The 11661-nt window shown below is 37.0% G+C and overlaps 1 protein-coding gene across 1 annotated transcript; it reads left to right on the forward strand.

Moving 5' to 3' along the window:
- Nucleotides 1-6829: 6829 nt before the first annotated feature.
- On the forward strand, nt 6830-11636 carry LOC110682264 (50S ribosomal protein L25-like). The gene is made up of 3 exons (XM_021858559.1): nt 6830-7255; nt 7381-7510; nt 9247-11636. Exons 1-3 carry the CDS (start codon nt 6920-6922, stop codon nt 9471-9473), a joined length of 693 nt encoding a protein of 230 aa, XP_021714251.1. The 5' UTR covers nt 6830-6919; the 3' UTR covers nt 9474-11636.
- Nucleotides 11637-11661: the final 25 nt, after the last annotated feature.

Here is an 11661-nt window from a genome sequence, read left to right on the forward strand (position 1 = left end):
TGCACGCCCCCCAAGTTTTACACAACGACCTTCGCAATTCGTGTACCCAAACTTGAAGGTTGGAATTGCTCAAGAACTATTCAGATCTCAAAGGGTAGGTTTGTGTTTAGGGTTTTCCTTATTTTATTTTTGACTCCAAAATTAATTGATAAAAAACAAAATAATAATGGACGATCGTGTGTATATATATATATATATATATATATATATATATATATATATATATATCAACAACGAATGAAAAACATCAAGTCTGACTTATATAAACATGAAGTATATAAATCTTCATGTGGGCCCAAAGGAATCAAAAGAAAATAAAAAGAATCGTTGGTATATATATATATATATATATCAACAACGAATGAAAAACATCAAGTCTGACTTATATAAACATGAAGTATATAAATCTTCATGTGGGCCCAAAGGAATCAAAAGAAAATAAAAAGAATCGTTGGTATTAAAGAAAGAAAGAAAAAATCAAAGAACCCACACCTCACAAACCGCCTCACACTCGACAAATCCTGCGGTCGCAGCCCCGAACCCGCGCCCGCAGCCTCTAACCCGCGGGTCTAACCTGCGACTGCCACAACAGGTGTTTGCTACTGCCTGCCCACAGCTCACACAAACACCCACAACCGGAGTTTAACTCCTCTCACATAACGAAGTTCGGGTTTTGACACTCGGGGCTCGTAATCTTTGTACTTGAGAAAGGCATGAACAAGGTAAGACAAGGCTAAGTACAAAAGATCATGAATTAATCCATTCGAATGCATTAATAGTGCTCAACAATCCCCCACTAATGCATACGAATGCTATAATATGAGACCTGAAAAGTAAATAAAAGTCTTAGTACTTAAATGCTAGTATCCGAAGATTTGAACTAACACATTAGTGCACAAGGTTTTCAACACTTCCCTAGTAAGTATCCTAAGATTTGAACTCCTAGGAGCGAGGAAGGGACCTTGTAAACACATACCATGACTTTAGAGCTTAAGCAACTCCGCAAAATTTGGCTACTCTTGGGAACTAATGAGTACTTCAAGAGAACCATACTTGTTCTCCCTAGAAGAGCGCCACTCTTCGTACTCACGCAGGTGTCGCCGTGTGAACCACATCACACACTCCTGCAAATCCGAGAACTATTCATGCAAATATGTGCAGCTCACAATACTTTGCAAATTCAAGGACTATTCATGCATCGGAGTTTCGACATTAAGAACAATTAAGTTCACCCTCTTTCAATATTTCGGTGCACCTATAATGCTCAACGAGCCATGGACTAGGCGTAGCATTAAGGGCTAAACCCAACCTCATCTCTTCGGTACCTCTCACATTCCCTACTCAAGTAGTCTCAGAGTTGACAATCCAGGTCACTTAAGACCACCAACACTCCTCACTCTTGATTACCGGGATAGAGGTATTAAGAGCTAGACTTATCATGTTCCTTGAATCAACCTGGTTAACAACCACTCAAAGAGTCATTAGATTCAAACATATGTAAGTATAGACATTAAGCAACAAATCCAGCTAATATTTCTCTACTAGAAAATATTCAGCAAGCCAGGATTTATTCATACGACACATTAAAAAAAAATTGTTTAATCAATACTTACAATAATTCACATCCGTTCAACATAAGGTTTCAAACCCATTCCTGTTGACGACTCAATTACCATTCTCTTGCATAGACCCTTTGTAAAAGGATCAGCTAGGTTCTTCTCTATCCGGACATAGTCCAAAGAAACAACCCCATTCACAATAAATTGTCTCACTGACTTCTGCCTGACATGGATGTGTCACTTCTTGCCATTGTAGACACTATTCTTAGCAACACAAATAGCAGTCTGTGAATCACAATGCATAGAGACCGGTGGTGATGGTTTCCCCCACAAAGGGATGTCAGCCAATAAGTTTCTCAACCAGTCCGCTTCTTGGGTAGCAAGATTCAAAGCTATGAACTCTGCTTCCATTGTAGACCTGTCAATACATGACTGTTTCGTAGACTTCCATGATATAGCACTACCACAAAGAGTAAAAACATACCCACTAGTAGAGTTCACTTCATCACTGGAACTAACCCAATTAGCATCATAATACCCTTCTAGAACCAAAGGACGACCAACAAAGTCTAAACCCCAATTCATGGTTCCACGAAGATATCTCAGAACACGTCTCAAAGCTACCCAATGAGAGTCACTTGGGAAATGAGTGTACCTGCTAAGCCTGCTTACAACAAATGCAATGTCTGGGCGAGTGCAATTCATCAAGAACATCAAGCTCCCTATTACCTTAGCATACTCTTCTTGAGAAACAGTCTTTCCCTGATTTTTCTCTAGAGCTATACTGCTGTCATAGGGAGTTTTCAAAGACACAACATCAAAGAAATCAAATTTTTTCAACACTTTCTCAACATAATGAGACTGATTCAGAAAATAACCCTTCTTGGTCTTTAAAACCTTAACACCAAGAATCACATCTACTTCTCCCAAATCTTTCATCTCAAACTTAGAGGAAAGCAATTTCTTAGTTTCACTTATAGCACTTAAATCAGTACTAAATAACAACATGTCATCCACATACAGGCAAATGATCACACAATGATTACCAAAAATTTTAGAGTAAAAGCATGCATCACTACCATTGACAACAAAACCGAAACTAAGAATGGTACTATGAAATTTTTCATACCATTGCTTTGGTGCCTGCTTTAGTCCATACAAGGACTTCTTGAGCCTACATACCTTATTCTCCTTTCCAGGAACTACGAACCCAGGAGGTTGCTCCATATAAATTTCCTCTTCCAAATCACCATTCAAGAAAGTTGTCTTGACATCCATCTGATGCACAAACAAATTAAATGATGATGCTAAGGAAAATAAAGTACGAATAGTAGCAATCTTAGTCACCGGAGAATAAGTGTAGAAATAATCAATGTCGTATTTTTGAGTGAACCCTCTAATAACCAATCTGGCCTTGAACCTTTCTACAGTACCATCTGTCCTTATTTTCTTCTTGAAAATCCACTTGCACCCTATAGGTCTGCTTCCCTTTGGTAAGTCAACAAGTTCCCAAGTCCCATTCTGTATGATGGACTCAAGCTCACTATCAACTGCTTCCTTCCAAAGGCTTGCATCAACCGAGTTCATAGCTTCTTCGAACGTTTTGGGATCTTCATCTACAAAATGAAGACAAACCATGACCTCATCTAGACCATCCTCACCTTCCATTTCAGTTAGGAACGCCGCAAGGAAATCAGGGCCAAAAGTTGCTTCTGTTCTCTGTCTTTTACTTCTCCTAGGTTGAGTTAATTCTTCAGTCCTTGGACAAGTTTCAACCTGCTCCGTAGACAAAGGAATTTGAAGAAACATTGTTAGTAGCATCATTTTTCTTCAAAGGAAACACCTGTTCAAAGAACTCTGCATCTTGGGACTTGTTTATGACATTGTCTCCTAGGCTCATGAACCTGTAAGCAGCACTGTTCTCAGCATATCCAATGAACACTGTATCAAACGTTCTCAAACCTATTGTCGACCGTTTGAAGGAAGGATATCCCACCTTTGCTAAACACCCCCACACTTTCAAGTAACTCAGATTTGGGGAGTAACCTTTCCACAACTCGTATGGAGTCTTGTCTAACCTTTTGTGGGTAACTCTATTTAAAACAAAATTTACTGATAGTACAGCTTCTCCCCACATATTTTCTGGCAACCCGAAACTCAAGAGCATAACATTCATCATCTCCTTCAGAGTCCTATTTTTCCTCTCTGCGATCCCATTCTGTTGTGGTGTGTACGGAGCTCAGACCTCATGAATAATGCCCTCAGTTTCACACACCCCCTTGAGGAAATTTGAGCCGTACTCTCCTCCTCTGTCAGATCGAACCCTTTTAATTTTTCGATCCAGTTGTTTTTCAACTTCTGCCTTATACACAAGAAACTTGGATTCAGCTTCATCTTTTGACCTCAAAAGATAAACTCTGCAGTATCTAGAGTGATCATCAACGAAAGTAACATAGTATCTTTTGCCACCCCTGCTTTCCAAGTTCTTAAAGTCAGCTAAATCATAGTGAATTAGCTCTAGCAATGCAGTTTCCCTTTTTTGTGACAGACTTGTAAGGTTTCTTCACAAACTTAGACTTTACACATACTTCACATTTTTCTAGTCCATCTAATGACATATTTGGGAGCAAATTTAAACGTTTCATACGTTTCAGTTTGGCAGCACCAATATGACCCAATCTAGCATGCCACAAATCAAAGTAATATAAGCAGAAGTAGAATTTTTATTAATAGAAGATTCGGTTACAATTTCAAGGACAAAAAGACCCCCACTTAGGTACCCTTTACCAATATATTCCCCATTGCGGGTTAGTACAAGTTTATTAGCATCAAAGACTAACTTAACTCCTACTTTGTTAAGCAAAGCACCAGAAATAAGGTTCCTGCGAAGAGAAGGAACATACAGTACATTGTGTAGGGCCAGAGTCTTGCCTGAAGTCAGCTTAAGTATCACCTTTCCTCTCCCTAGCACCTCAGAGCTGCTAGAGTTCCCCATGTACACTTGTTCACCTTCCTTGGCTTCCTCCATAGTAGCGAACAGATCCTTGTTGGCACAAAAGTGTTTGGAGGCTCCTGTGTCAACAATTCACTCTGAGTTATTTTCTACCAAGTTGACCTCAGATACTACCGCAGCAATAACATCATTGTAGATTCCAGATGAGCTTAATTCTTAAATTTTCCTTTCTTCCCACCATTATTTTTCTGATCCATCTTGCCTTTAACCTTGCAGTTCACAACAAAGTGCCCCAATTTGTCACAGTTCCAACATTTGGTCTTGGATTTGTCAATCTTTCTTCTAGGCTTAAGTTTACCATTGTAGATTCCAGATTTTCCCTTTCCATCACGATTTTCAGGTTTCCTTTCATTGTCAGAATTGAGTTCTACCAGATTTGCTTTCACAGCCAATTCATTTTTCGGCTTGGGGGTAGAATCCTTAAGGCGATTTGCCTCTTCAATTTTCATATGACTCACCAACTCTTCGAGAGTTAGATCTCTTTTCTTATGCTTGAGGTGATTTCTATAATCAGACCAAGATTCAGGTAATTTCTCAATTAACACATTAGCCTGCAGGATCTTACACATCTTCATACCTTGAGCAAGAATTTCAGCAACATAATTTTCATACACGTGGACTCGTTCCATGATAGGTTTCGTATCAACCAACTTAAAATTCAACCAGTTTCCAGTCACATATTTCTTTTTCTCGGCATCATCAGCCCCATATTTCTTTTCCAAAGACACCCAAATCTCCTTGGCAGATTTGACTTTAATATACAAATCAAAGATGTATTTTTCATGTGGTTCAGAAGATGACCGCTAACAAACTTGTTATCACGTTTAAATTTCTTGATTTCAGATTTATTAGCAAAATAACAGAGGAAGTAGTCTGAATAGGGACAGATTCTTTATTCCCAGCGACAGGGGTACTAGGAATATCAATCATAGCATTGGTCTGAGTGATAGGTTTTGGGGCATCATTAAACAAGACATAATCAACTTCTACTTGTTCAAAAGCGATCAACATTCTTTGTGACCATCTCTTATAATTAATTCCATCAAGAGACTCAACCTTAGATAGATCTAGGTATAAACGAGATTGAGAATTGCTATTCATGATATCAACAGATCTAATAATAAATATTTCGCTTCTAAATTGTAGGAAAAATACCTGTTGAAATCAAGAACAAAAACAAGCAATGTGTTACAATCAATCAAGATCCGACCTCCTTCTGGTTTGGAACCCACTGCCTTAGAAGCGAAATACGCCACCACCGGTACAGATTTCCTAGTGACGCACACCCCCCAAGTTTTACACTACGACCTTCGCAATTCGTGTACCCAAACTTGAAGGTTGGAATTGCTCAAGAACTATTCAGATCTCAAAGGGTAGGTTTGTGTTTAGGGTTTTCCTTATTTTATTTTTGACTCCAAAATTAATTGATAAAAAATAAAATAATAATGGACGATCGTATATATATATATATATATATCAACAACGAATGAAAAACATCAAGTCTGACTTATATAAACATGAAGTATATAAATCTTCATGTGGGCCCAAAGGAATCAAAAGAAAATAAAAAGAATCGTTGGTATTAAAGAAAGAAAGAAAAAATCAAAGAACCCACACTTCACAAACCGCCTCACACTCGACAAATCCCGCGGTCGCAGCCCCGAACCCGCGCCCGCAGCCTCTAACCCGCGGGTCTGACCTGCGACTGCCACAACAGGTGTTTGCTACTGCCTGCCCGCAGCCCACACCTGCGCCCGCAGCTCACACAAACACCCACAGCCGGAGTTTAACTCCTCTCACATAACGAAGTTCGGGTTTTGACACTCGGGGCTCGTAATCTATGTACTTGAGAAAGGTATGAACAAGGTAAGACAAGGCTAAGTACAAAAGATCATGAAATAATCCATTCGAATGCATTACTAGTGCTCAACACAGAGTACCTTATATCAAGTTTTCTAGTGTAGTACTAGCTCCGTTACAGACTTACAGGTTATGTGGACATTTTTCCTTTCTGCTTTATATCAAATCGTTGCACATAACTTATAGGTGTTATAAAAATTCACCTGTCAATAAGTCCTCTAAAAAGAAAAAGAAAAAAATAGAAGGGAAAAACTTACTATTCCACGTATCCATATTTAAAAATGGACCAATTTTTTTTTAAAAGGGAAACACAAAGAAGGCCCACTTCAACCTTTTACAAAAGCAAGCCCAAAACAAAAGCCCAATCTACTCACCTGATCAAGCTGAATCAGTGATCAATCAGACACTCACTAACCAAAAAAACAAAATTAAAAAAGAAAAAAGAAAACCCTTGTTAAACCCTAATATCACTCGAAAATCGAGGAAAATGCAGCAACAATGGTGGCGCATCGGCGGCGAACGGCTGAGAAAGGCGGCGGAGTATTACAGAAAGTTCCATACAATACAAGCCATACCAAGAGAGATTTCGGGCCCCCGAATTTCGGCCCGTGACAGAGCTCAGGGTCGGATCCCCGCCGTCGTCTTCTCCCCCACCGCAGAAAACACCTCAAAGCAGCTTCTTACCACTGAAACTAAGCAGATTGATTCCATTCTTACTAAGTTGGATCCTACCTTCTTCTGCTCCACCACTTTCAAGCTTCAAGTTCGGGCCGGGTCCGGGTCTTCGGTTCTTCTTCATTCTGGAAATGTCCTCCCCATTAAGGTCATTTCTCATTTTCTGTTAATATGATTTAATGGTGAATTTGGTGTAAATTAATTGTAATTAGTGTTGAATTTTGTTCATTTTAAAATGTGGGTGTTTTTTTTATTGGGTGTGTGATTGAGCAGCTAGCGAGAAATGAGGAGACAGGGAAGGTGATGAATATGGTGTTTGTGTGGGCGGAAGAAGGATCGAAGTTAGAAGTTGATTTGCCCGTTGTTTTCAAGGGTGTAGATTCTCGTCCTGGCCTTAAGAAAGGTTTGTTTAATTATTGATTTTTGGTTTCTTTGTTTTTGGTTTTGGTTTGATGCTCTTGTTTGAGATTATAACTCTCTAATGAGTCAAAACAAAGCAAGTATAAGGGACACGAATCGTTGTTTATTTGATATAATCGTTATAGCTTTACTAATGATGATGCATAGATGTAATTAGCAATGTACAGGTATAGACAGTGCTAGACTGTTAGTATTGCTCATATCGGGATATACACTTCAAAATAGAACATCACTTACTACTTTGATGTGATGAATTTGGATGTCATTGCCTATATGTGATTGTTTGCATTGGTTTTGGAAGCCTCCAAGGAGGCAAGGACAGCTCTTTCTTCTCGATTCACTTATGTTTGAATCAGATCAAACTAGTATAGTGTTCCAAGGAGTAATTTCTAATCATTAGATTGTTTTGAGAATCTGTATGTACGGTTGATTAGACTAGGTATATGATTCAATATGCCTTTAGTTGGAGTTTTCTACAGCGTATAATAAAAGTGCATAAATATCAAAATCTTGGAGTTACACACTATTTTTTGTAGAAGGTTTAAGTATCAGGTTTTCCTTACCAATTTTCTTTCTTCTCTTCCTTTGAAGTGGAGCTTATTGTTATGATAATTCAACCTATATGCCATATCTACCAGTTTTCTTATGATTTATCTACTGAAGGAAGATTATTATCTTAAAAGTTAAAACCATAGAATGTTGTGGAGGTCTTTGCTCTAGTATTAGCTGTATTACCATCAGGGCATCAGCGATTTGCTTGCATTTATTAATAAGAATCATGATGGATAGTGTGGCATCATTTTGTGCCCATATATTGCCGTAGATATGACATACTTGGATCCATTGATTTATACTTGATCTTGCTCCATTGTTTTTGTTAGAATGTTTTCATCATTGCATCCACACACTTCACTAGAGGTAGGCTCAACCTTTGCTTGCGGACTCTTCTCTCCTTGAAAATCAGAATAGTTGTCAGACTCTTATGTTTGAAAAGTATTAGGTTCGTGTACAAATGCTAAGAAAGTCAAATGAGACAAGCTTATCAGCATGCTTTCTTCTGGTGTTAAGTACTTATCTCTTACCAGATCAGAAAAGGCTTCATATCAGAAGTGAATCAGTCATGAATGCAATGCATATATTTAACCAATATTATCTGGGTACTGTGAGTATCTGACCACTTGCTTATTGAGCAGAATTTAAAATGTGGCCTCCTTTCAACTATAGTAAGTCATGGTTTGCTGAGCTGCTGCCTCTGCTTAATTGTTTATGTACCTTATCTCATCCCTTGGTCCCTCTGCAGGGAGAGGGGGGGGGGGGGGTTGGGCCCTTGTGAGGGTTAGCTTTTCTGTATGTCAGTCTGTTCAATATAGGGCTGCCCTTAGAAGAACAAATCTCATTTGAAGCTGAAAGGAAAAGTTTCTACACTACAGACTAATACAAAGTACTGTATTACTTTTTCAGGATTAGAATTTTCTTTGCTATTCAAAGTTGTATTTAACATTTACCTTAGATTTGGAAATGTGACTCTTGTTTACTTTTTGATTGTTAACAACCCAACCTGTTTTTTCTTTTGAAGTTAAATTGGATGAACTTGTAAACATTCATACTTCCTTGTTTCAAGCATTATTCTGTATGGATACAGACTGAACCAGTATCCTTTTATTCATTGTTTATCTTGTCACAAATGATGCTTACATTATTACGTCTCGTGTTAAACAGGGGGACAGCTAAAAACAGTAAGGAAGAACCTAAAGTATCTTTGCCCAACAGAATGCATCCCTCAAAAGATCGAGGTGGACATAAGCAATTTGGACATTGGAGATCGGGTCTTTATGAAAGATATTGAGGTTGATTCGTCATTGAAGCTTTTAAGTGGGAATGATACAAAACCTATCTGCAAGATTGTGGCTTCAGAAGTAGAAAATTCGGTACCTCTAGAAACTTAATTTTATAAGTGAGGCGTTTTAGTTTTTATTTATTTTTTATTTTTAGTTTTTATCTTTTCTTTAAGGGACCATATAATTCAATGATGAAAATTGAAAACTGCTTCAATTTATGAAAAAAAAGTATCTGATTTAGGGTGTATTAAAAAATTTGAAGGAGGAAAAAAGAGAAGAAAAAAAAAAAGAGAGAGAAGGGGGGGGGGGGTGTTTGCATTGGTGAATGTTGAGTCCATAAGCTGCCATGACAAGTTTACCCCTTGTATAACATCATGTTCTATTATATTCATTGCCTTTGTATTTTGTGTCTTAGATGCTTGTTCTTCTAATAATAATTAATTTTCTTATTATTTTGCCCTTTGAGGGTTTGCTGCTTGGTAGGGTGTGGGCATGTGGGTTTCAGGTGTATAAATTGGACATTTGTGGATTTTAGTTTTAGCCCTCCATGTTGTTGAGTGTGTATGTTTTTACGGAGTATTTATCTATTGAATTATTTACTTTTATTTCAGTACATATTACTAGTATTGTATTTATTACAACGTATAAGATGCAATTGTCTAGTCAAGAGTCTATAGTATTGCCTGGGTTTATTATAAAGTGGCTCATGATAAAATATGTTGATTATTCTTCTTTTGTTTTTGATAAAATATGTTTATGTTGGTTTGACTAAATTAACATACTGTATAATTTCCCGTTTAGATTCAATAACAGAGTATTAAAATTTATGAAACACATGGTATACAGGTTGGCCTTGCTAAACAATCTAAAACCCATGGTTTATGTAGATTTAAACAGGGAGTATTAAAAAAAAATAAAAAAAAAAATGGTATTTGTGATTAACTTTTAAGGTTGGCCGTGCTAAACAATTGTTTGAAATTGTTGACCACGCTTGCAGCATCATTTTTTAGTTTTTAACTAATGTACTCTTAATTATTTTTCTGAAAAATGAAATTCAATAGACTCGCCTCCTAGAGGCCAATCAGTACATTGCTATATTTTATGAGGCGTTTTGTTATTTATAATTAATCAAGGTTTTACATATGCATTAAATATATACCACTATATTCTTTTAAGGATCTTGCTAATAAGCACCTAAGAGGCCGGGACGTTAGATAACTAAGTAATATATAGACGTACCATATTACTTAAAATAGTATTAAGTTTAGAATGCATGATAAAATTCCACTAATTTAAAGTTGAAATTCTATTTCTCTTGCACCGTTTAAAGTTGAAAGTTGTTTATATTGGCGGTATTTGCCGAACTTATTAATCAGACTATTCAGTTGCATTCTTCAGCGGACTTGTCATCAAGGATTGTCACAGTCAAACCATGGTCTACATTGAAAGTTTACTAAGCTTAATTAAGCGTAAAATGGAGGAAACCTACTTGTCATTTCACACGCTCTTCTCTTAATCAGTCAAACTCTTTTGTTTACCCTTGTCAACTGATTTTACACTTATATTTTAATGTACCCTTCATTCATTAACCCTACATAATAGTACAATACATATCATCATTTGTTTATTGACAAAGTCAGCTGCGACTTACACTTGCAACTTTGAGCATACATGGATGATAATTTTTAATACTAATGGTGTAAATAATTATTCTATTATTATTAAGGTATATTATATTATTGGTGTGCAAACAACAGAAGAATGAGTGAATGACTAACGAATGGCCAACTCTCATGCCTTATTGGCACTCGACTCATGAATCTCCATTTTTTACCTAATAAAAGCCGTGTGCGCATTAGATAAGCATTTTTCTGTTTCTAATAAAATTATTTTTTACCGTCACCTTATACAATACTTATATAGTCATTTATGCAAAATATGTATTATTCATTATTTAAATTCCTGTCACTGAAAGGTTCTAATATGAAAATTAGGGGTTGGACCGAAAGAGAGGAAAGATAAAAGGAAATCATTAGGCATTGATTATATTGTAAAGAAGGATCACCAACTCATACTCAAGTGATTAATACGAGAAAAGAGAGTAAAGTTTGATGAGTAAAGCAGAGAGTACTTTAGTGTACGGCAGATCTGGGTTGACGTATACACTCTTTTATCCCAAATCAGTTGGCATTCCATCTGGAATTGTTCATCTTGTCGGAACTTCCAATTCAATTCTAACCCACCACCCCATAAATAAAATACATTCAAAAATTAAATTAAATAAAAAAAATTGCTG

The sequence above is a fragment of the Chenopodium quinoa genome, unplaced genomic scaffold, assembly GCF_001683475.1.
Source record: "Chenopodium quinoa cultivar QQ74 unplaced genomic scaffold, ASM168347v1, whole genome shotgun sequence".
NCBI lineage: Eukaryota > Viridiplantae > Streptophyta > Magnoliopsida > Caryophyllales > Amaranthaceae > Chenopodium > Chenopodium quinoa.

Bases quoted from the DNA above. Each gene is read 5' to 3' on its own strand.
- LOC110682264 (XM_021858559.1), top strand. From the start codon at position 6,920: ATGCAGCAACAATGGTGGCGCATCGGCGGCGAACGGCTGAGAAAGGCG. The intron at 7,256-7,380 runs GTCATTTCTCAT...GTGATTGAGCAG, and splicing joins GAAATGTCCTCCCCATTAAG to CTAGCGAGAAATGAGGAGAC. The intron at 7,511-9,246 runs GTTTGTTTAATT...CGTGTTAAACAG, and splicing joins TCGTCCTGGCCTTAAGAAAG to GGGGACAGCTAAAAACAGTA.